Consider the following 25,482-nt stretch of genomic DNA (forward strand, 5'->3'; position numbering starts at 1 on the left):
GATGACTCCCCCTACTCCTGCTTCCCATCAGCTTTACTTTTTTTTTAAGTTTATTTATTTTGAGAGAGAGCGAGAGAGAGAGAGTGAAGGAGGGGCAGAGAGTGAATCCCAAGCAGGCCCCACACCATCAGTGCAGATTTTGATGTGGGTCTCGAACTTAGGAACCATGAGATCATGACCTGAGCCAAGACCAGGAGTCTGGGCACTTAACCGACTGAACCACCCAGGTGGCCCCACCATCAGCTTTAGACTGGCTCATCACTCAGTATGCATGTACAGCCAACGATCAGCAGACATTTGAGGACAGCCTTCAAGACAAAGGGCAAAGGAATGCCTGGGTGGCTCAGTCGGTTAAGCATCCAGCTCTTGATTTTGGCTCAGGTCATGATCTCATGGTTTGTGGATTTGAGCCTTACTTTGGGCTCTGTGCTGACAGTGTGGAGGCTGCTTGGGATTCTCTTTCCTCTCTCTGCCCCTCCCTCTCTCTTTCTCTCATAAATAATAAACATAAAAAAAAAAAAAAAAGTAGAGACTAAAACAAAGGAAATAGAGACAGTGCTCAATGTGGTGAACCACAATGTCAAAAGACTATCCACAGAGAGGAAAATAGAAGAAATCGCAGCTAGGAAACAAGAACAGGATGCTATTTTGAAAAAGGAAAAAGAAAGGAATCATCAGAGAACTCTTGGAAGTTACAATGCAGTGGCCAAAATCTTAGCAAGGGAATCGTTGTCAAAGGAAATTTTCATGGAAGCCCAATGTAAAATAGATTAAAATGGTATTTTTATTAACACAAATGTATGTTAAAGCGTGTGTGGCTGGATCCTCAGGGACATGAAGGGCATGTGCTCACACCGCTCTCACGGCTGCTCCTGCTATTTTGCTCAACTTATATTCTGAACCCTTCTTTGTGATGCTATTCCCATTTTTCCGCCTAAGGCCACTGGTGCTCACGTTTCTGAATGTAGTAATATTGATAAAACCTCTGAGGTTAGATGCTTTCAAGTAAGAGAAACTCCTATTCAAACTGGTTTAATGCATTTATTACCTCACCAAACAGGAAGTGGGTTTGGGGGTTGGCTGATTCAGTGGCTGGAAAAGGGGCTAGGACACTTGTACTAGTTGGTATCTTAAAAACCATGCGCATTTATCACTTTCATTTTCTGAAAAATGCCATTTGTGCTACACAAAGAAAAAGATCAGATATGCTGAAATGGGCATGTACTGAATTTTGACACATTGGAGACCACCGATGCATTTTGTGCTGCTCAATCGAAAATTTTTATACAGACCTCCCGTCATGTCTGTGCATATAAATGCGCTTATTAATGCATCATTGTTTAGGAAGGTCAAAGCTCTGCCCTGGCCTTTTAAGATTCAAGCCTGTCCATTCTTGCAGTTGTGCAAGGCAGATCTCTACACACGGTAACCACACTCAAATGTCCAGCAAGATCCAGGTATTAGGTCACGTTAGTCATGGTAGAATGGTCAGTTATGCAATAAGGAGTGAAGAAACAACAACCCCAGAAGCTACTATTTGTGATTCCACTTTGAAACAAACATTTCCCGCTACTCTTTCAAGTTTTGGGTTTAAGTTTAACTGGAGAGTATCCTGAGATTGCCAAGGGTAGGTGTTTTAACTTAAAAAAATTTTTTTTTTTTTTTTTATTCTGAGAGAGAGAGAGAGAGAGAGAACGAGAATAAGAGCAGAGAAAGCGGAGTGAGACAGGGAGAGAGACAGAATTCCAAGCAGGCTCCACACTGTCAGTGCAGAGCTCAATGTGGGGCTCAAACCCATGAACCTTGAGATCATGATCTGAGCTGAAACCAAGAGTTGGATGCTTAACTGACTGAACCACCCAGGTGCCCCTTACAATTTTTTAAAATTCACTATTATTTTGCTGTTTGTCGGGTTTTTGACTACTGTGCTGCTCAGGCTGCCAAAAACCTGCAAATGTCATCCATAAGCCCCAATCCCACATTTGTATCAAAATAGCTTCATTATATCATTTGCTGTTTTTATACATAGTTCCAAATCTGGAACTGTAACATACATATGTACTAATAAAATACTATTTTAATTATTTTATATTGAATCCTATGATAATTTCATTTGACAAAATTATTCTTCTGCTAGAATGTTTTACTATCATTCACCTATATTGTGCAAAATTAGGAAACATCCAGATTACATCATAGAATCAGGGTCTTAAAAGTAATCCAGGTTTCCTGTGAAATAACAGATTTTAAGGATGCTGGTTGCCTGAGATGCTTAAAGTTGGGTTAATTTTACACAGCAAAATTTATTAGGATCTATAAAGAAACTAAGCCAAAGTATATATGGCTTCCATGAGTTAAATTAAAATGTAACTAATTTTCAAAGTTATGCATTCCTTTTATAAACAATTCACCTATTTAAAAACTCAGAATTAGTCTTCTACATTACATATTTCACAATATAGCCATCTAAGAACTCCTTTGCAAGAATGTAGTAGGGGCACCTGGTTGGCTCAGTCAGTTAAGCATCCGACCTCAGCTCAGGTCATGATCTCACCATTTGTGAGTTCGAGCCCTGCGTCAGGCTCTGTGCTGACAGCTCAGAGCCTGGAGACTGCTTGGGATTCTGTGTCTCCCTCTCTCTCTCTGCCCCTCCCCTGCTTGTTCTTTCTCTCTCTCGAAAATAAATAAATAAATAAATAAATAAATAAATAAATAAATAAATAAATAAAAACTTTAAAAAAAAAGAATGTAGTAGAAAAACAAGATTTAAGGTCAAAAGATGAAGTTGAGGGTGCCTGGCTGGCTCAGTCAGTGGAGCATGTGACTCTTGATCTCTGGGTCATGAGTTCGAGCCCCACATTGGGTGTAGAGATTACTTAAATAAATAAACTTTAAAAACAAAAAAAGATGAGGTTGAGTTTTGGTACCCAGGAAAGAAAATCCTCCTTCATGTCATTACCGTCATATACAACCACAGTGGTATGAAAAATAAAAGGAACAAATGGGATAGTGCATGTAGATGTAGCAAACTACTGCAAAATGAGGGTTAATATTCTTTTTCTTAGGTTCTATTTCCCTGTCTTCGATAACATCATGATCTTGGTTTCAAAGAAGTCCTAAACAGGGACACCTGGGTGGCTCAGTCGGTTAAGCATCCGACTTCGGCTCAGGTCATGATCTCGCGGTCTGTGGGTTCGAGCCCCGCGTCAGGCTCTGTGCTGACAGCTCAGAGCCTGGAGCCTGTTTCAGATTCTGTGTCTCCCTCTTTCTTTGACCCTCCCCTGTTCATGCTCTCTCTCTCTGTCTCAAAAATAAATGTATGTTAAAAAAATTAAAAAAAAAAAAGCAAACAACAAGTCCTAAACAAGCAATTAAATGTAAAACTATTTTGCAGGGCTGAAGCAGTCATACCAATGTAAAGAATCAACATTCAAACTCTTAAGCCTTTCTAAATTATTGCAGTGATGCTGCGGAATTCTGTAAAGGACACATGCCAACTGTAAACAGATCATAGTCTCAACCTGTACTCACCATTTCATCACACTATGTCATTTCTCAGAAATGAAGTGCAGTCACGATGTACAGGGAACAGGCTTAAAAGCTTCTCTGAAAGTTTTTTTTAGCGTTTTATTTATTTTTTAGAAAGAGAGTGAGAGAGTGAGCAAGCACGAATGGTGGAGGGGCAGAGAGAGAGAGGGACAGGATCTGAAGCAGGCTCTGGGCTGACAGCACAGAGCCTGACGTGGGGCTCAAACTCATGAACTGCAAGATCATCACCTGAGCTGAAGTTGGATGCTCAACCGACTGAACTACCCAGGCACCCCTTTTCCAGAAGTTTTTAATGTATTTTTTAATTATACTGGTAATAGTAACCCTTAAAAGATGTTTCATGATTACATCACAGCAAGCGATTGTTTAATAGGACAAGACATGCAAAAAGACAAGTGAATTAATTAAATATGCACAGCTATTGACATGTTTCTTAAGACAAAGAGACTGAGGTATGTCCACTGAAGTCCAGGCATTCTGGTACCACTTCTATTACCAAATGGAATCGGGTATTAAAAATTCCTGTGGTCTTGAAGGTCTTGTTATGTTTTAGAGGGCTTTTTTCTTTTAGCCACTAGATTTTTCAGGAAAAATTCACCTATTTGGGAAAAATGAAAATACATTAATATTAAATTTCAAAATTACACTTCAGTGTTTTCCTTTTATTCTTTAATTAATTAATTAATTAATTAATGTAAGCTCTATACCCAACGTGGGGGCTTGAACTCACGACCCCAAGATCAAGAGTCACATGTTCTATCAACTGAGCCAGGCAGGTGTCCCATCACCTTTACCATTTTTTTTTTTCTGTAGAGTTTTTAAGTAAACTCTACCCCCAATGCTTACAAAAATTTTTTTAGCACTAGTCTCTATTATTCTAGTACCCTACTATTATAAAGGGTGACCCTACTGTACCTATGGGTCTGCTTTAGAACATCTATTCCACTTTATGTGCACGATCTATTCCTCATCACTGACAAAGTATTGTTGTTGGCACAATTCATTTCAGAGAGCAATTCTGCTACATTATTAGCCTGGATCTGATGTTTCTAAAATGGATCTCCATGCAGTTGAGCAGACTTATCTGATGGAATCCCTTTAGCTTATGTCCCTCCAGGGAAGCAAGAGCTCTTCATTTATAATAGGCTTTCTCTCCACCCCCTCAGTTGTGCCTGTGCATTAAGTTAGCTGCTTAGAGGGGGCACATTCCCTTTTCAGGTCATTAGGGTTCCATTTAGTCTATGACTGTTATAGCGCAGCTCAGTTTTTATTGTCAGAGCCCAGCACTGCAGGCCTGATTTTATGAGGAGTCTGATGAACTTCGCTTTGTCATCTCAATATACAACTGCAGTGACCATATCTGTACACAATCACCAGGAATCCCAAGGTTCGTAACCCAGCCATGTAATGGAGAGTTATCCACGCTCCTCCATACCTTACCTAAATGTGGCAGGAGAAGAACCAACATTATCAGACCCAAGCCCATCATCTGAGTCTGATGCTCTACACAGCAGAATTCAAACTTTTACTGATCACTTTAAAAGCATTAAAAAGTTCACAATTCACTAATGCCAGAAATTTTCCTTAAAAAATAAAATAAAAACTTCTCTCAAATAATTTTACTTTAACTACTCTAGAAGCTGATGTTAGTTCTATCCTTTACATATTTCTGCCTGTCAGCACAACCATCTAAAAGATCATTTACAGTAATAGTGTAGTTTAGACCTATCCAAAAAATAACTGTTTATTCTTCAAGAAAGTGTAATTGTTAAGTCCAACTGATGGGAAAACTTTATAAACATTTTTTGGATTAAATTCGGGCTTCAGATACGTTCTCATAGACTTTTCATCTCTTAGAAACGGCATTTATTTTTGTAAGTCGGCTCAAGCTGCTGATCAAAATAAGAGCTGCATTACAAAGATGAAGAACTGTACTGTAGCTAGTAAACACACTGAAGATTTCTACATGGAAAATAATCTCACAAATTTTTTTTCTGCTGCCTCTGGGAGGAAAAACACAAAGATATAATGCGATGAGCAGCAATGCAGTCAAACAGACACTTTTTAGGATTTAAATTGATCTGAAATTAGGAGTTTGGAGATGCAGCTGGCATCACTGTCAAATGAATATACATTTTTCAGAAAACCATGTTATGTACTTGACTGGTATCTGTAATTTCTGAATAATCTACTATTGAAATCCACACAAAGAGTAAGCCGATTACTTCTGCTTTCATTCACAGTAGGCAAGTCATAAAGGGGCAGGGGATTCTTTACTTAAGGAAAAAACCAAGCTTAAGAGAAAATTTTCCTTAATAGGACCGCTATGGAGCAAAGTTCCCAAGGACGTTCCAGAAAAAAATGATTTTTCCTACAAAAGATAACCACAGCTATTATAATTTTAACATGAAAGTTATGGTCTAAATAAAAACATCCCCTGTGGTGTAACTTACCTGCTTTATATGAAGAACGCACCAGAGGGCCACTTGCAGTATAATGAAATCCAAGTTCATTTCCTACTTTTTCCCAGTATTTGAACTTTTCAGGAGTAATGTATTCTTCAACCTACATTGAAAGCATTAATTCTAATAGATTAGAATTTCCCTAAATCATTTTGATTCTATAGAAAATCTATGCCCACGCATTCAGGATGGCTTTCACTTCATAATGTATCCAGTTGCCCAGAGGCTTTCCTCCTCACCTTCCTCACAGACTACCTGTCTACTGGTTCCTTGGCCATTCTATCAGGACTTCATTAGAGAGGAGGGGAAACATCAACTCTGTATTACATTAACTATTCCGAAGGCTAAAAAAAATGAGATTATCTATAGAGATTCTGTATCTGTATTACTCCTTCCCTAACAGGTATAAGCAAGAATTAATCACCCCTAGAAGATTCTTGAGGACCAGACTGCCTTACTTGTCTTGTATCTTCTGCTTAGCACTGCGTCTGGCACACAGTCACTACCTGATAAAACTTTCTTGAATGAATGAATGTCCAATGCAGAAAGAGGAAGACTGACTTTTCTTTCTTATTTCTCTTCTGGCTCTCATGTAACTCTAAAAACAAATCCCAAGTGTGGATGAATGCAATTTCCCAACAACTAAATTCTTTTTCTGTACATTCATTTAAGTTGTACAATTTGAGGGCAGCAAAAAAGTGCCAGTGTATCTGCTGGCTTTATGCAGACAATAACATGGAAACTGGGACTTGGAAATATACATGGAACATTACACTAAAAAGCTAGCAGCTTCTTAACTGTACCTATGGACAGCAAAGATTTAATTCAAATTACCAGCGAACATCTGGCAATTCAAGATAATGATACCTTCAGGTGGCGCTTTGTTGGCTGCATATATTGTCCTAAAGTCAAACAGTCCACATCTGCTTCACGAAGTGCTACAGAAAAAGGGCACACGTTACATTAGCAGATTTTTTAAAAAGACTCATTTTTCTAAAAAATTTTATTATTTATTTAGTTTATTTTTCTAGTAACCTTTACACCCAATGCGAGCTCAAACTCACAACCCTGAACCAGCCAGGCCCTTTTAAAAATTAAAATATATATATATCTTATTTTTAAATAGTTTCTATGCTCAAAATGGGAGTCGAACTTACAACCCCAACATCGAGTCACATGCTCTACTGAGCCAGCCAGGTGCCCCAAGATTTTTTTGGGCCCCACGTAGGGCTCAAACTCATAACCATGCTCCACCGACTGAGCCAGCCAGGTGCCCCATTAGCAGATGTTTTTATGGTGCTAAAACTGTAGATGTAAGCATAATTTCCCTGAGCATAATTTGACTTTGGAACGGTGTGAACTTTATGCTGGCCTATAATCCTGATGTTGGGGAGTAAGACTAGATCTATCCATTCAAAAGTGCCACGGAATATGAAAGGACTGAAAACACAGAAATGATTAAGACAATCATGAGGGGCTAACAGAAAGGACAAATAACTCGAATACCACTGAATAAATGCTAAAATATGGGTGAAGGGTGTTTTGAGCAGGAGTCTGTTAGACAGAAGAGATGAAGGGAACAGTATATGAAAGTCCTGAAGTCACATATTACAGACCAGATGCACTGTATTAAGTTTTACCAAATGTGCAAGATGTGCTCTAGGGGATGTGATTTAACCACTTACATATTGAAATCTTTCTAGTAAAACTATAGTTTTACTCTAGTAAAGAGAAGTTTTTAAAAAATTTTTTTCTAAAAAAATTTTTTTTAATGTTTATTTTTGAGAAAGAGAGGGAGGGAGGGGAAGAGAGAGAGGGAGACACAGAATCCGGAGCAGGCTCCAGGCTTTGAGCTTGCTGTCAGCACAGAGCCCAAGGCGGGGCTTGAACCCACGAACCATGAGATCATGACCTGAGCCGAAGTGATGCTTAACCATCTGAACCACCCAGGTGCCCCAAAGAGAAGCTTTTATTTTTTATTTTATTTATTTATTTTTTTTAATTTTTTTTTCAATGTTTTTTAATTTATTTTTGGGACAGAGAGAGACAGAGCATGAACGGGGGAGGGGCAGAGAGAGAGGGAGACACAGAATCGGAAACAGGCTCCTGGCTCCGAGCTGTCCATCAGCCCAGAGCCTGACGCGGGGCTCGAACTCACGGACCGCGAGATCGTGACCTGGCTGAAGTCGGACGCTTAACCGACTGCGCCACCCAGGCGCCCCAAAGAGAAGCTTTTAATTACTATTTGGATTTGTTACCTTTAGAATCGATACATAACTGCAAGTAGGCAAAGGATCCTCATGTAAATAAGAGGGGTTTTTTTTCTTACAATTTATAAAGCCCAAGAATCACAAAGCAAATGGGCTAATAAAACTAAGAATCAGCAGAGTCCAAAGCACATGATGTTATGTGACAATGTTACCAACAAGCTTTTCCTCAAAGACCTGGCTTCATCTTATTCATCTTTGAATTGTCACTGCCTGTCAGAGCTCCTAGTAGCTGTCTGGCTCTTAAAAACTATTCAATGATTAAACAAGAAAGTGGATAAAATCATATTTTTATTTGATGAAAGAGTAGGGAATAAAATGGGATATAAATTTCATATCCTGAGCTTTCTGCATATCATTCCATAAGGTTCTAAGAAACATACTTCCTTTCCTTTTCATGCTGCTGTTTATAATCATATCCTGTACTTTGTTCTTACTGGCACTTTCACTGAGACTACGGAGGAGGCATAAGAGGGCCTTCAAAAGAGGGTTCCTGCTATTACTCAAATTAAATGAAAAAGAGTTTTCATTTTCCAACTTCTTTACCTTTCATTGTTGCGTATACTTGCTCATCATTTTCGCCTAAACCCAACATTATGGAGGTTTTAGAAATCACATCAGGCCGAACCTCCTTGGCGTGTTGCAGTACGCGCAGAGACTGGTTGAAATTGGCCCGGGGATCACGAACTTTCCTTGAAAACAGCAGGGCTGTTGTTAGCAAGAATAACCACAAGCTCAACTAAGTACATAGTTATGCAAGCTATCTAAAAGACCAGAAAAGTACATTCTGAACATTACGTTAAATCATATGGTTCCATACTACCATTTGTGCACAAATATCTCACTGTTACTTTTGTAATGAGTATCAGGTTTCATTAGGCCCTCTAGTTCTATCTACTTTTAAGGCCTTTCAAACCTGTGGCAGAGAAAACTAGAATGTAATAATTCAGTTTAGGAATTACTCATTGAGAAACCAGAATTTGAAGCTGAAAATGAGTGACTGTAAGGGAGGGTAAGTCAAGAGAGAGGGGAAATGAGTGGAAGTAAGAAAATCTCTGAAGTGAACAAAGGAAAAGCTATTTAACCTGAACCCACATTTCAGGTCTGAAAACTTTTAAGTTGGTTTCTTTTCTAAAGCCCAAGCTGCCCTCTGCTGGTGAGTACACGACATTGACATCTCTTAGGTAAAAAGGCATGATTCTGGAATTTTCACTGGCAAGGATAATGTTTCTTAAGTGAAACCAGGGAAACTGGCACCCACTTGTGGTGGTATCATGAGAAATGACAGGGTTGGAACAGGCTGTGTGCTAGACTTCAACAGCAGCCAAACCATGCTTTAAATGGCGACAAGGCCAAAAGGACAGAGAGTTGCTGATGTTAATCCAGCATTCACTTGAATTCTAATGCACTTTTTTTGTGTGTAACTGACTTGCTGTAGTCATTATTTTTCATCAGGGACCAATACACAGGGAAGAAAGGAAACCAATTTGTGGATTTAAAAATAACCACAAAACTGACAATACCAAACATAATTACTTTTGAAAGTATTTCTCCAGTGAATTTAAGTTATGCTCCCTAATATTTATTTATGCTGTAGTGGAAATGCTGGTTGTCCACCATACTTTTTTCAAGTTCTTTGATACATGTGATGTGTAGAAGCTAATAAGATCACTGCCAAATACTTTACTAAAATTAAATAAACATATTAATCTTGCCTGAAGGTTAAAATAATTTTCATCATTCTGAAATATGAATATGGTCGTTAACGTGGGATAACAATCTGTAAATACTTCTATCTGCTAACATTAGTAGAAAGAATAGTACCCACTTTTTTTTTTTAGTATATGTGCTGCCGAAGCGAGCACAGTACCCACTTTTTAAAAGAGATTTAAACTACTTCTGAATAATACATCTGAGTATTTCTTTTGTATCGTTTATTGCATATATTAGTGCCAAAAGTATTTTAAAGTCTTTTTTTTTTTTAGAATTACAAAGTAATTTGCTTTTATATAATTTTTTTCTTTTTGAAAACTATTTTTTGAAAAAAAAATCGGCACTGGCAATATGATACTATTAAAAAAAAATTTTTTTTTTAACATTTATTCATTTTTGAGAGACAGAGGGAGACAGAGCATGAGGAAGGAAGGGGCAGAGAGAGGGAGACACAGAATCCGAAGCAGGCTCCAGGCTCTGAGCTGTCAGCACAGAGCCTGATGCGGGGCTCGACCCCACGAACTGCGAGATCATGACCTGAGCTGAAGTCGGAAGCTTAACCGACTGAGCCACCCAGGCACCCCAATATGATACTATTTTAAATCAAAAAGATGACCATTATGTGTGCGTGCACCAAAACATACATACATGCATATAAATATATGCCCATATGTATAGGTTATAGTAATCAATATTACTGGGTAGAAATAATATGGGTGATGTTTATGCTGTTTTTGTTGGCTATATTTTCTTTTTCCTGTGATAGATATATGTTGCTTTTGTTAAGAAAAGAAAGAGAGCTCACTTCGTAGAAGTCCAATACAAAGTTCTCTCCTGAAAAAAGAGAAAATATAGCAGATTCTGGCCCCTAAATTTGCCAACATTACTCTGTACATGTAATCACCTCTGCAATTCTGGAACTGTCTCTACGTTATGAGCATACACATCTAATCCCGACAAAGCAACTTTTTCTATTGCTTTAAGATCTCCTCGGAAATCAGGGGTGAGACATTCCACAAGAATTTTTGGATTCCTATAGGGAAAAAAAAAATAAGTATCAAACTGAGGGAAAAAACTGACATCTATTGCTTAAAACAGAAATTACCAGTACTCATTCAGGATCAGTTTCGTTCAACAGTGTAATCTTTAGAATCTTGCCAAGGAAAGCATGAACATACAAATGTTCATAAATAAACTGTTATAGGAAAAAACACCCTGAACATCAAATATTATGTACATAGTGGTTAAAACACAACTGCAGGAAAATGTTCAGAATAAATTTTGAGATTAACAGACATACTTTATTGAGCAGGTATTAAGAAAATAAAGTTGCTTAAAGGAATTAAAATATAAATATTAAAACATTAAATATATAATATCTTTTTATTTTTTGGAAAGTAAATTGGGACATTTCTTACATGAATGCAAATATTATTTGATTGCTTTAATTTTGATTTCTTTAAAAATTCATCAGATAGTGCCATCCTCTCTTCCTCTAGGCAAATATTTCACAAGTGCTGTGAGTTTTAAAAACTATTTTCTGAATTGCTGAGTCATGCATGAGCTTTGCTTAAATGAAATACAAGTTAAACATTAATCTCCTATTTATATTCTGACTCTATCTATGCATTCAAGCATTAAAATATGAACTAGGTCATAGTGCTGTTCCCTTTGACAGCAGTAGAAATGACTAGGACAGCTGATAAATTTTTTCACAAACCCAGTGGCAGTTTCTGGAGCTATTTCCTGAGAGAACAGATGTGGAAAGGCCCTCTCATGCATATAAGTGATGTTGAAAGAACACAGCCTATAACTTACTGTTTTTATTTTTAATTGTAAAGTTGAGACCCATTAGTAGTTTGTGAAATCAATTTAGTGGGTTGCAAACAGAATTTTTTAAAGTAAACTATTAAAAAAAACCAGAAAACACAGGGGAAATCACTGAAGAAACATTTACTAAATGCTAGGTACTCAACTCGCACTAAGCTGTAGGAAGTAAGCATAACTCCTTTTTTTTAAGGTTTGGTTTTTTTTTTTTACCTTTATTTATTTATTTATTTTGGGAGAGAGACAGGAAGTATGAGCGGGGAGGGGCAGAGAGAGAGGGAGAGAGAATTCCAAGCAGGCTCGGTGCTGTCAGCATGGATATGGGGCTTGATCCTACAAACCACGAGATCATGACCTGAGCCAAAATCAAGCATCAGACCAAATGAAACAAACACCCAGGTGCCCCAACATAACTCCTTTTTTAATTCTTTTTAAATAGATGGGATTAAAATATTAATAAAAATGTAGATTATGGGTAAATTTCCCAGGGCATATAAACGTGGATAAAATCTGTATGCTTGCATTTTAACAACGTTGGAGTTTATCTCATCCATATACTTCTAGATGATGATTTATTCAAAATTAGTGTTGGGAAGACTGCAGTTTTATGCTTTTTAAAAAATTACTCGGGGCGCCTGGGTGGCTCAGTCAGTGAAGTGTCTGACTTCAGCTCAGGTCATGATCTCGTGGTTCATGGGTTTAAGCCCCGTGTCGGGATCTGTGCTGTCAGCTCAGAGCCTGGAGCCTGTTTCAGATTCTGTGTCTCCCTCTCTCTCTCTGCCCCTCCCCCACTTGTGCTCTGTCTCTGTCTCTCAAAGATAAATAAAAACTTCAAAAAAAATTTTAAAAATAAAAATAAATTAAAAAAAAAAATTACTCAAGGAGCATCTGGGTGGCTTGGTCAGTTAAGTGTCTGACTTCAGCTCAGGTCGTGATCTCATGGTTCATGAGCCTGAGCCAACATTGGGCTCTCTGCTGTCAGTGCAAAGCCCATTTCGGATTCTCTGTCCCCCTCTTTCTCTGCCCCTCCCCCACCGATTCTCATTCTCTCTCTCTCTCTCCGCCCCCCTCCAAATAAATAAATAAATAAACTTAAAAAAAAAAGAAAGTTAAAAAGAATTACTCAAAGTTTGGGGTGGCTGGGTAGCTCAGTCAGTTAAGCGTCCGACTCTTGACTTTGGCTCAGGTCATGACCTCACGATTCATGGGTTCAAGCCCTGCATCAGACTCTGCACTGACTGTGAGGAGCCTGCTTGGGATTCTCTCTCTCCCTTGCTCTCTGCCCCTCACCTGTGCATGTACACATGCACGTTCTCTTTGTCTCAAATTAATAAACTTAAAAAAAATTAAGTTTACACAAGCAAATGCAAAAACAAGTACCTTTCCTTTAAGTATGATACAGTCTTTGCAAAATGCTCAGCTCCTCCATCAGGCATATCTAGAAACAAAAGAGTCCACTGCTCAAGATGATGTCACAACTTAGTAAGAGCCAATTTCTGGAAGAGCCAATGATGACACACTAACCATCTCGATCCACAGACGTCAGGACAACATAATCCAGACCCCACTCTGCAATTGCCTTTGCAGTATTGTAGGGCTCATTGGCATCAAGCGGACCTGGATTTCTTGCAGTCTTAACAGAACAGAATCTGCAACCTCTTGTACACGTATCACCCATCAACTAGAACAGAGATGATACAATTTAAATCAAATAGAAGGATGACCCTGAAGAACATATGTTGAGAGAATAAAGCAAGTTACAAAAAATGAATACAGTTTAATACTGCTTATAGGAAATTTGAAACATTCAAAGTAAACAAAATACAGTTAAGGAATACGTAAACAAAATACAGTTAAGGAATACAAATACATGTAGTAAAACTGGAAAGAAAAGGGAATAAGCTCAGAATTAAAAATAGCATTAAAGTTAAAAAGGTGACAGGAGCAGGAAAGGATGTACAGTAGGGTTCAAAGATAATGCTAATGCTCTACTCTTAAACTAGAGGTATCAGGCTGTCTATTGTTATTCTTTGTAACTTACATATAGTCTATAAAGATTCTTTTGTACCTATTTAAACTTTTTGAGAGACAGACAGGGCACAAGAGAGCATGAGTGGGGGAGGGGCAGAGAGAGAGGGAGACAGAGGATCCAAAGCAGGCTCTGAGCTCTCAGCAACAGCAGAGAGCTCGACATGGGGCTCAAACTCACGGACCGTGAGATCATGACCTGAGCTGAAGTCGGGACAGTTAAATGACTGAGCCACCCAGATGCCCTTGTACTTATTTAATATTAATAAAAATTATTTAAAGGGAATAAAACATTCAATTAACATATCAACATGCAGGTCTCTGTGGGAATTAAATGGAAGGCATAGCTCCTTCTTGTTAAATAGATGAAAGAGAAAACACATAAAGTTAACAATCTGCTTCCTGTGGGTACTGCTATTGTTCAGGACACTGCTCCTGCTGCTACAGGTCACTACCATGTTCTGACATGCCAAGTACAGCCATTGTAGATGTTTTGGGGCCACTGGAGTTTCAAAGCTGCACAGTAATGGATTGAGAATTGGAAGAGAAAGATCCTCTTCTCTTTATGTTTAATTTTCTCACAGGGGACTCATAGCTGTGGTCCCAACGTCTCAAACGGATTTACTGAAACACTGACCTCTTTCCGGAAACCAGTCATGAGTCAGTGGGGAAAGGAGCCAGGCAAGGGATGAAACAAGAGATTTCCATAATGGAGTGTTCAAAATCACTCCTTCCTTCAAGAACTGTAACCTGAATAAGCTCCATGGTCAACTTTATTTCATAAGCCTTGGTTCCTCACATAAATAGCCTCCTGCCGGTCCAACTTAGACATTCCCAGTAAGTATGAACTTCCAGTTGCACACAATTTAGATTTAACCCTAGCATCTCAACCTCCAAACCCCTCTGGATAAATATGGTAGGTTACACAGTTAATACCAATTCTTACTCTACCATATTAAGATTATATATTTTACCCTTTGCGATGTAACCTGCAGGGCCTCCAACTGGGCAGGGGGCTTATGTCTCTGCCTCCATTGCTGTCTGCTTGGCTATGTGTGACTTACTTTGGCCAAGAGAATAATAGCAGGCATGACCAAGCAGAAGCCTCAAATGGGCATGGATGGTTGGCTTGCCCTCTGGTGCTCTTCCATGCTTCATGATAAGAATATGTCTTAGAGAGCTGCTGGTCTAAAGAGAATAAAGCTCTGTGGAGCGGACCTGAACCCTGAGACCTCAATGTATTGCCTGCAGTCCAATTTAGCCCAGTCAAGAGCAGTTGTACCCCCAGGCAACTGAAGGGACATGGGAGACAAAAATACATGCTTATTATTGTTTAGGGGAGGAAAAGTTAAGCAATCATGAATAACATTTCCAAAAGTTAACAGAAGAGATATTTCAAAGCACCATATGATTAGCTATTACATACATGGAAAAATCAAAAATAGATTTATTCAGCGAAGGGTGAGAGCATATCAGCCTAGATTATTCTGTCAGGTTTTTTTTCCTCATATTTTTCATAAATTTACATGTAACACAAAATCTGGTCAGAGATTCATCATGCACATTTTTAGGAGAAAGATAAAATATTCCTTTCGGTTTCCAGACAAAAACTTTATAGTCTGAGGTGTTCTTACCATGATTGTGGCTGTGGCTGTGGCATATTCTCCACCTCCCCAACACTCTCCAATGTTGGGACAGCGAGCTTCCTCACACACCTGTGAGTAAAAGGGAATGGAATACAATCAACTGAAAATATTAACCAATTGAACAAATTAGTGATCAAGCATTTTAAACGGTCTGTTCTTTTCAATGTATTTATGAAGAAATTCACTATTCAAAAATGCTGTTAAACTCACAAACTGTATGTGTACGTGTATACATACATATATACGTGTATATATGTGTGTGTGTATATATATATATATATATATATATATATATAAGGATCCCATTTTTAAATTAAAAACGATATAAATGTATACATTTTATATGTGCAAAGAAAAGGTCTGGTTGGATATATGCTAAAAAATTAAAGTGGTATAGTTAACATTTGGAATTGCATATATGACATCTCATATTTAATATTATACTCTGTCTAGTAAGCATGTACTTAATTGGTAATATAAAACAAAAAAAAACACCTAATTTCCTAGGTTGAAGGAAAAAAAATCTTTTTTGTACTATTAATGAGAAATTAAGAAATACAATTACTTTTTGTCTCTTTTGCAGGGAAAATGATTTTTATAAGCTATGGTTTTTGAAAAATTTTTAATGTTTATTTATTCTTGAGAGAAGGAGGAGCATGACCAGGGGAGAGGCAGAAAGAGAGACACAGGATCCGAAGCAGGCTCCAGACTGTGATCTGTCAGCACAGAGCCCGACGTAGGGCTCAAACCCACGAAGTGTGAGATCATGACCTGAGCTGAAGTCAGATGCTCAACCAACTGAGCCACCCAGGCGCCCCAAGCAGGGAAAATGATTTTTATATGTATTTCCATTACCGATCATGATGCATCCCTAAACATCTTTATTCACTTTCTTTGCTGTTTGTGTTATGTATGTATGTATGTATGTATGTATTTAATGTTTTTATTTATTTTTGAGAGAGAACGAGAAAGAGAGAGAGAGAAAGAGAGCAGAGAATGGTCAGAGAGGGAGACACAAGAATCTGAAGCAGGCTCCAGCCTCCAAGAAGTCAGCACAGAGCCTGATGCAGGGCTGCAACTCACAAATCGTGAGGTCATGACCTGAGCCGAAGTTGGTCGCTTAGCCAACTGAGCCACCCAGGCGCTCCTATTTATTTTTGAGAGAGAGAGACAGAGCGTGAGGGACGGGCAGAGAGAGAGAGACACACACACAGAATTCAAGGCAACCTCCAGGCTCCAACCTGTCAGCATAGAGCCTGATGCAGGACTCAAACTCATAAAACATGAGATCATGACCTGAGCCAAGTTGGATGCTTAAATGACTGAACCACCCAGGTGCTCCATATTTTTAAGTTACACATATGTAGAAACATTATGACTTTTACTTAAGAGGGACATTTAACACTGAAACTTACTGTATGAAGATTCAAATTCCGCAATGTATTTTTCAACTTATTGTAATTTTTCCCCATGGGAATCTCAGTCTTTAGCCATGGAGGTAGTCTTAACCTGAGGAAAGCCAAACATAACTATCCGTTAACAAATATGTTCCCAAATAATCACACAGCTTTGAAGTTAACTTTGCTTTATTACAATTCTTGGTGAAGAGGTTTTTTTTTCTCCCCCCCCACAACCCTGGGTTAATTCTTATAATTTCTGACAGAAGAGTAAGAACATAGAATCAAATTTAGACTTGCTCAAACTGCTTCAGAAAACACTCATAACTGTCTAACAGAGCACTATGCTCATGTCTACCTTTTACAAAGGCAAATCGTCCTAATAAAAAAATGAGGGGGGCGCCTAGGTGGCTCAGTCGGTTGAGCGTCCGACTTCAGCTCAGGTCACGATCTCACGGGCCGTGAGTTCGAGCCCCGCGTCGGGCTCTGTGCTGACTGCTCAGAGCCTGGAGCCTGTTTCAGATTCTGTGTCTCCCTCTCTCTCTGACCCTCCCCCGTTCATGCTCTGTCTGTCTCTGTCTCAAAAATAAATAAATGTTAAAAAAAAAAAAAATGAGGAAGTTGTTGAACATCTCATTCCTCACTGAATAACACTGACAAAAATTCAGTATTTGTTCAGAGTAAGGAGAGATCCCACAAGTGTACTTTCTGCTCTACATTCCAAATTTATGATCGTTATTAAATGGAAAAAAGTCTAAAATTTGGAGTGAAGACTACATATCCTGAGGTTCCCTTAGACTTATAACCACTTGTGAACTAGAAGATGTTGTGTAAGGTATGTCCCAAAACAATCTGCACTCTGTACAAAATTCCCTTACCATTATTTTAAATTAAAGCAAGGTATTCACAGGTCATATGTACGTTGAATAGGAGAAGCAACAAGTTGGGTCAACACCCAGTAACAATGAAAAATTTATCAAGGTCAAACCGACTAGTAGCAAGGTGATAGATAATGTTTGTTGTCTGAAGAAATTTGATGCTGAATACAAAATGGGAGATGGTGGTTTAAGATGGCTAAGTCCTAGAAGGACAGAAGAAAAACTGTCAAAGGACACAAAGAAAAGGATTCCAACAATTCCACTTATTTACCTGTTCCAGGTCTGTTATCACTTCTTTCTAATGATTTTTAGTTAAATATACCAAGTGTCATTAAAATTATATCTAAGGATTGGTCATATCTGAAAATAATGCACAATGAAGGAATTTATCTCAGAATTTCAATTACCTTTCTCCTTTCTGGCGTTTTAAGTTTCCTTTATACTCATCCCACTTGCTCTTGTCTGCAAGATCACCAGTTACAAAATCTTGAAGGTCTGGTCCATTCTGTAAGAATTCCTTTTTTTCCTCTGGCAAGGAACTTACTGCTCTGATTGGACTGTATCTTCCAAATACCTAAAGAAAGAGTTCATTATCACACGTACTTAGTGGGGTTTGAAATAATTTAGTTTTAACCTATTTCAATACCTAAAAGAAGGGGTAAAGCCAGACAACTGATACAGAAATTAGTCAAACAATTTACAGGCGCTATATAGGAGCTTAAAATCTAGGATTAAAGAAGCCTCAAGGAGAACAGATGAAACCTGAAAGACAATGAGAGCTAACCACTTACTACTAGATGTACAATAGATTTGGAAACTTTTGGAACTGGCTAACATATGTCACTATTTCAAGTAGCCCACCTAAGTGCTAAAATTCTCTTTCAAAAGTTTAAACTGCAATAACTGGAGATGCCACAGCTTTGAATTTTCTACTCCTGAGTTGAGTTAAAGACGTTTAAAAGGAAATTTGCAAGAAGTCTCTCTTATTTGGGCTTTGGATAAGCATTGGTGTTAAAATGCAGAGATAATGTTTAGTTGGTTTCAGAGAACTGAAAGGCGAGAAACCGAACCTAACGTTTTAATTCACGGTAGTCACTCAATATACATTTGCTGACCATAAAAAACAACAACAAAACACTTACTTCTAGATCTGAACACGAACGTGTGCAAGATAGCCCAAACACTAAAATTCACGAGTACATGCAACCTTCAACAATTTAAAATGAGTGCTGTTGGAGTGCTGTGAGATTGCTACTTCACTCCACGACCACTCCCCTGCTAAAGTTAGAGCATAGGCTTGTGTTCTCATCACCCAGACCTGGTGTCTACTAACAAGAGCCCAACACAAAGTAGGAATTTGGGGTGCTCATCGCAGTGCTCCTATAATGCTCCAACCAATACAGGGTACAGATCACTGTGCTAAGCAGAAAGAAAGCCCTCAGCGCCTGCGAAAGAGGCCTACAAACAAACCAGTACCAGAGACTCAACCTGACGGTGTGTCAGGAGAATTCAATGGAATACTACAGGAAAAATGATAGCACAGCGCCCGGCTAAAAGTAAACGCTCAGTAAGTGCGGGCCTTATAATTGGGCGCTCTGAAGAGATGGGAGCCCCTCCACCCGAGGGTCGCATCCTGCTCGCCCTGCCGCTCACCCGGGGCCCCAGGGTGCAGGCGGCGCCCCAGCAGCGAAGAGACATCCCTCTCTTTTTTTTTTCTAGCAGAGTCGAAGGATCACTAATTCCCGGGAAAGACAGGTCGACAAACCGTCGCTCGGTTTATGACACAAAATCTGAGCTACCACTGACCCGGGGGACTTGACCTGCTCCGCGATTGGCTGCTTTAGCCTGGTAGCGTCGCGCTCTCATGACGCCATACGCAGAGCCCTTACGGGCTACAAGAACGTGATGACGAAAGACGCTCTCTCTTTGCCGCATCTACTGCGAGGTGAGGATGTATCCGAGTTTTGTGGGTTTGGGGAATCTGAAGCCATCGGCTCTGGGAAAGCCAGGGGCGCGAATCTGGCGCTCGGAGCCTCTATGCTGGTTGTTTCCCCGCGCGACGAGCGCCATATGGATCTGGTGGCGCTGGGATTCGAGCCCTGTACTGGACTCAAAGGCCTACCCCCGCCCCTCAGCCTTGCCGGGGTGGCGCCGCCTTAATAGGGCTCCTTGGGTTGCTCTGAGCGGGAATTCGCCCCCTGTTCTTGTAATATCCGTTTGGGAGCTGCTCTTTCCTGGCCAGGCCGCAGCATTGGGCTGCTCTCCTGGTTGGTCCTCCTGTGTCCTCTCCGGGGGTTCAGCTTGCCAGTCTCAGGTAGGAGTGGAGCTCCGCGCTGGGTAGTTTGATCACAAACAGGCCTGAACCGGCCTCATAACCCCAGGTGTTTGTGTTTCAGAATGAAGACCATTCTCAGCAATCAAACTGTCGACATTCCGGAAAATGGTATGAGACCTGATGTTTGTATTTTTTAACGTCTTTTATTGCCTGCCTTGTATCTTCTTCGGGGGACTCACAAACCTGTTTTCTTCTTAGTTGACATCACTCTCAAGGGACGTACCGTTATTGTGAAGGGACCCAGAGGAACCCTGCGAAGGGACTTCAATCACATCAATGTAGAACTCAGTCTTCTTGGAAAGAAAAAGAAGAGGGTGAGGCTTTTTTTTTTTTTTTTTGCACATCAATTGCTTGTTTGGAAGGCAGTGATGTAATAGTACCGAATTTGGTTGCTGTAAGTTACGGAATGCAGGTTCAATGTTTTAGCTTAAAATTTGGTGTCCACAAGTGTAGCTAGTTGCAGTGTTACTGCGTTAGTGAAGTTGGGAAAGGAAATTCTGATTATAAAACTCAATACTAGTACCTACTATCATAGTTATCACGAGCGTCAAGGTTTTAATACTGTTACAAGTTAGGTTTATTTTCCTTGTGATTATTTTGTAGAAATTTTAGGAACCAGGCAGCTCTTGTGAGCCTGGTATTTTAGCTTTCTAGGAATGAAGTATGATGCAAATTGAAAATTAGTATTTTTGTGATACGTAGTGGTAAAAAAGTTAAATTATTGAGGGCTTTCTGTGTGGGTGCTTTAATTAGGGCTAATACTAGAGTCTCGTGAATAAATGGATTTTCTTCAAGCCGACTTGCTACTGGAAAGAATCTTCTAAAGTTTTTGTTCTGTTACAGCTCCGTGTTGACAAATGGTGGGGAAATAGAAAAGAACTGGCTACTGTCCGTACTATCTGTAGTCATGTACAGAACATGATCAAGGGTGTTACATTGGTAAGTAGATTGATCAGACTGCTTTGTTTTGGAAGGGGAAGTTTCTCAGCTGTACTTTATGCATGCAGCATAAATGCTGCAGAGAATCTATTATGTAATTTATTGCGGTACTTGGGAAAGGTGATTTTGGAAAAAAAAAAAAAATTACTTCTTTTGAGAGAGCAAGCGTGCTGTGAGTAGGGAGGGGAAAGAGAATCCAAAGCAGGCCTCATGCAGTCAGCACAGAGGCTCGATCCCACGAAGTGTGAGATCATGGCATGAGCCAGAATCAAGAGTTAGAGGCTCAATGCCTGAGCCACCCAGGTGCCCCATCTTGGCAGTTTTTAATAGGCTTCTGCAGGTCTTTAGGATTAAGTGATAAATGTGGGTGAAGACCAGATGGTCTTAAAGTAGGTTGATGGTGGTTTTTTTCCCCCCACAAACAAAAGTCAAACCTTCAGGTTGTGGTTTTTTTGTAGGGAATGTATCCTGTAAGGTAGGCTTTGATTTCTTGGTATGCCTCTTAACCACCAGGATCTCTTGAAGGGATAGAAAAAAGGTGGATGGATCTAATTTCTGAGCTTCCTACAAGTGTGTTTGATGTCACTATTCTCTTTCTAACTCCCTCTCTTAGCCTTTAAGATAAATTTCATGTCTTTGCTGAAATGCTTTTCTCTGCATTAAAACTCAGCCTTTTTAAATGGCATCCTGTCCTTCAACTCCATCACACCCCTTATTGGGTCATGTTTCACATATTTCCTCTTGGTACCAGGCTAAGTTCTTTGAGAGCCTGTCTTAATCCTTGTTGTCATCTGGCATACTTTAGTAACTCAGTAAAAATCTAGTGCCAAAGATGAAGGACTTTGGGGTTCTCATTTTAAAAAGCTGGCATTGTTGGGGGGCCTGGGTGGCTCAGTTGATTAAGCGTCCAACTTTGGCTCAGGTCATGATGTTGCGGTTCCATGAGTTCGAGCCCCGCGTTGGGCTCTGTGCTGACAGCTCAGATTGCTTCGGATTCTGGGTCTCCCTCTCTGTGCTCCTCCCCCCGCTCATGCTCTGTTTCTCTCCTTCAAAAATAAATAAAAACATTAAAAAAATAAGTAAAAAATAAGAAGCTGGCATTGTTTACTGTGGGTATAGGAAGCAGTAAATACATGCTTCCTTAAAGAGCTTTACAGTCCATTGAAGAGAGAAAACATGTTGATGTATACAGTTTGTAAGGCTTTGGTACAGGTGACTGTTGTTACAAAATCTTGAAAATGAGTGTTATGGGAGGATTGTTGCATTTTTAAATTCTAGTGTAATGTAAGCATCCTACAAAATTTAAAAACTGAATTTCTTGTCTTTCAAATTGCTCAGCTTTGCTAATAGTTTGTTCTAACAGGGCTTCCGTTACAAGATGAGGTCTGTGTATGCCCACTTCCCCATCAACGTTGTTATTCAGGAGAATGGCTCTCTTGTTGAAATCCGAAATTTTTTGGGTGAGAAATACATACGCAGGGTTCGGATGAGGCCAGGTATGTGCATACTTTTAGATATGGTTCAGAAATGTTTTGTTTTACTTGTGAAGACTGGTGTTTGGGGTTGGCTATAAATACAGATTTATTTCAGAATTGTCTATTTTGATTATGCTTGTGATAACTCTTGGTGTTAGTTAAGGCTTGATACCATACTCCTATTGATTGTGATTCCTAAAGGCTTACGCATTAGAGTAGTTTCAGGATGTGTAGCTGTGTTCAGTCTTTGCAAACTGAAATCTTTAAAAATAAAAAATGTTTGAATAGTGGTTAATAGCATACACTGCCTAGGTTTAAGTTTGTCAACCTTGGGCAAATTACCTGCCTCTGTGCAGCTCATTTTACTCATCTGTAAAATTGGAACCATCTCATGGTTAAATGAGTTAAAATTGAAATACATGTGGAACAGTTTTGGCTTGATACATGGTAAACATAAAAGCATTTAAAAAAAATTTTTTTTTTTTTTTACATTAAAGATTTTAGTTTCAAGTAACTACACCAAACATGGGGCTGGAACCCGCAGCCCCAAGATCAAGAGTAACATACTTTACTGACTGAGCCAGCCAGGTGCCACCCCAATGTTAGAAAATTTTAAAATTAGTGCTTTCTTGATGCTTCTTGATTTCATTGGGGTGGGAAGAAGGGATTCTAAATACCAGTTTAATGGGTCTACAAAAACATTACATGGTCAACACATTTAATGGGAACTGTTAAGTAAAAAATAAATTTGGCGATATCAAATATATACAGTAGAATTAAGACTTGATAACATAGCTTTGCACAGCTAAATTGCACTAGGTGCATACCGTCTTCTACTCCTTGACCGAACTACTGAAAATCTACTCTGGAACAGGTTCATTCAAGCAGGAACACAAACCAGATTTTGCCTCGGTAAAAGTCAGGTCCTATAAATCAGAATCTCAAGTGTGTTTTGATGTTTGGAATTTTAAATGGAATAAGTTGCTACTGTAAATATTTTGAAAGTAAATATTGTAAAGATTTCATATCATGTTGACACTATGTGAACGCCTTCTCTTTCAGGTGTTGCTTGTTCCGTATCTCAAGCCCAGAAAGATGAGTTAATTCTTGAAGGAAATGACATTGAACTTGTATCAAACTCAGGTTTGTATGTTTTACTATGCCTAATTATGCCTACAGAATTTGGTTTAAATCTTCTAGTTTAATACATGATAATTCTGTTCAGTTGGTGAGCCTTTTCATTTGCAGAAGTTGAATAAAAGGCTGTCTCAAAGATACATAGGTTTAAGTATAGTATATGATAAAATACTTTTTTACGATGGGTCTGGCTGGTGGTGTAATTGTCTTTATCTTTCTTACTGTTAATAGCTGCTTTGATTCAGCAAGCCACAACAGTTAAAAACAAGGATATCAGGAAATTTTTGGATGGTATCTATGTTTCTGAAAAAGGAACTGTTCAGCAGGCTGATGAATAAAATCTACGGTAGGTTCTTATGTTTATAAGTTTCCTTACTGCTTTAGTTTAGAGGTCTTAATTTACTAGAATCTGAAACTGGAGTTGTAATGACAACACAAGTTTACCGGAACACCGTGAATTTGGCAGAATAAGAATTTTGACATCTATTTTTTTTTTTTTTTAATTTTTTTTTTTCAACGTTTATTTATTTTTGGGACAGAGAGAGACAGAGCATGAACGGGGGAGGGGCAGAGAGAGAGGGAGACACAGAATCGGAAACAGGCTCCAGGCTCCGAGCCATCAGCCCAGAGCCTGACGTGGGGCTCGAACTCACGGACCGTGAGATCGTGACCTGGCTGAAGTCGGACGCTTAACCGACTGTGCCACCCAGGCGCCCCTTGACATATGTTTTTACTATGAACTAGTAAATCATAATTTTAAATGTTTCAGATTATTTAGAGTAGAACTTGTTTGGGCAAAGGTATTGATGGTAATCGACAGATTTTTTTCATTTCTTTTTACAGTTGTCCAGCTACAGAAACAGCAAGAGGCCGGATGATTTTTCAGACTTAACTTGTGATACTTTAAAGATGCAATAAAACTGTACTGATTTGGGGCTTTTTCTTTTTTCCTTCTTAATTTTTTTTAATGTTTATTTTTTATTTTTGAGAGAGACAGTGCATGAGCAGGGGGAGGGGCAGAGAGACAGAGGCACAGAATCTGAAGCAGGCTCCAGGCTCTGAGCTGTCAGCACAGAACTTGACATGGGGCTCGAACTCCAGAGCTGTGAGATCATGACCTGAGCAGAAGTCGGGCACTTAACCAACTGAGCCACCCTGTCCACCCCTATTTGGGCTTTTTCTTAAACCGACAGTCCTTTTCTATTTGGCAATTAAACCATCCAGAAGTAATTGTAGTGTGCTAAGAACAATAACAAGGAATAGGATGGGGGTTTTTTCTAGTAATATTTAATGGGAGAATTGGCTTGAATTTGGTTTTTTGAAGGATTAGTGAGGATATTTCAGGGAAGAAAAACGGTACCAGTAACAGGCAACACCATTTGTTCATCATTGGATGTAGAACTTTCGGGGGGGGGGGGGGGGGGGGAGGGGTCCTGAAGGTATCTAATTTTGCAGAGGCATAAATTTGAATATTGTGAGGTAAATGTGCTTGAGTCATTTATCTATACCAGTAACTTCATGTGAAAAAGCAGCTGAAGAATGGAACAGTGATACGCCTTAGTGAGGTTACTTTGTGTTCATGATAAATATGGTGGTTGTGTCCAAGATCCTCACTCTTAACTCTCTGTCCTACCTCACCCATTTACTCCCATATGCTAGTCCTTGATGTTTTTAGAAACTGATAACCCTTCCATAATCTAATTAATGTTATGTCATGCTTTAAATATGTTACCATATTAGACTAATTTAGCAGGGTTGCCCCCAGCCTCTTCCTGCTGTCTTCCCTATCTCATTTGATAGAAACTCCAACCTTTTGATTTCTCAGGCAA

At 39.2% G+C, this 25,482-nt stretch overlaps 2 protein-coding genes across 4 annotated transcripts; one reads left to right on the forward strand and one right to left on the reverse strand.

Annotated features, from left to right (window-relative positions):
* Positions 1-3,797: 3,797 nt before the first annotated feature.
* LIAS (lipoic acid synthetase) lies at positions 3,798-19,712 on the reverse strand. Of its 3 annotated transcripts, none has more exons than XM_042936588.1 (11): positions 19,574-19,712; positions 18,175-18,341; positions 16,908-17,001; positions 15,481-15,561; positions 13,343-13,499; positions 13,199-13,256; positions 10,896-11,024; positions 8,825-8,970; positions 6,879-6,949; positions 6,003-6,114; positions 3,798-4,147 (listed from the first exon to the last, which is right to left on the reverse strand). In XM_042936588.1, exons 1-11 carry the CDS (start codon positions 19,700-19,702, stop codon positions 4,092-4,094), a joined length of 1,200 nt encoding a protein of 399 aa, XP_042792522.1. In that variant the 5' UTR covers positions 19,703-19,712; the 3' UTR covers positions 3,798-4,091. The 3 variants fall into 3 exon arrangements, with proteins under 3 accessions (XP_042792522.1, XP_042792523.1, XP_042792524.1); XM_042936589.1 differs by lacking the exon at positions 19,574-19,712 and adding an exon at positions 19,421-19,556; XM_042936590.1 differs by lacking the exons at positions 13,199-13,256; positions 13,343-13,499; positions 16,908-17,001; positions 19,574-19,712 and adding an exon at positions 19,421-19,556.
* On the forward strand, positions 19,658-24,588 carry RPL9 (ribosomal protein L9). The gene is made up of 8 exons (XM_042936591.1): positions 19,658-19,712; positions 20,164-20,210; positions 20,301-20,416; positions 20,946-21,041; positions 22,405-22,537; positions 23,579-23,659; positions 23,885-23,999; positions 24,497-24,588. The coding sequence occupies exons 2-7, from the start codon at positions 20,165-20,167 to the stop codon at positions 23,989-23,991; spliced, it is 579 nt and encodes a 192-aa protein (XP_042792525.1). The 5' UTR covers positions 19,658-19,712; position 20,164; the 3' UTR covers positions 23,992-23,999; positions 24,497-24,588.
* Positions 24,589-25,482: the final 894 nt, after the last annotated feature.

Source organism: Panthera leo, chromosome B1 (assembly GCF_018350215.1).
Source record: "Panthera leo isolate Ple1 chromosome B1, P.leo_Ple1_pat1.1, whole genome shotgun sequence".
NCBI lineage: Eukaryota > Metazoa > Chordata > Mammalia > Carnivora > Felidae > Panthera > Panthera leo.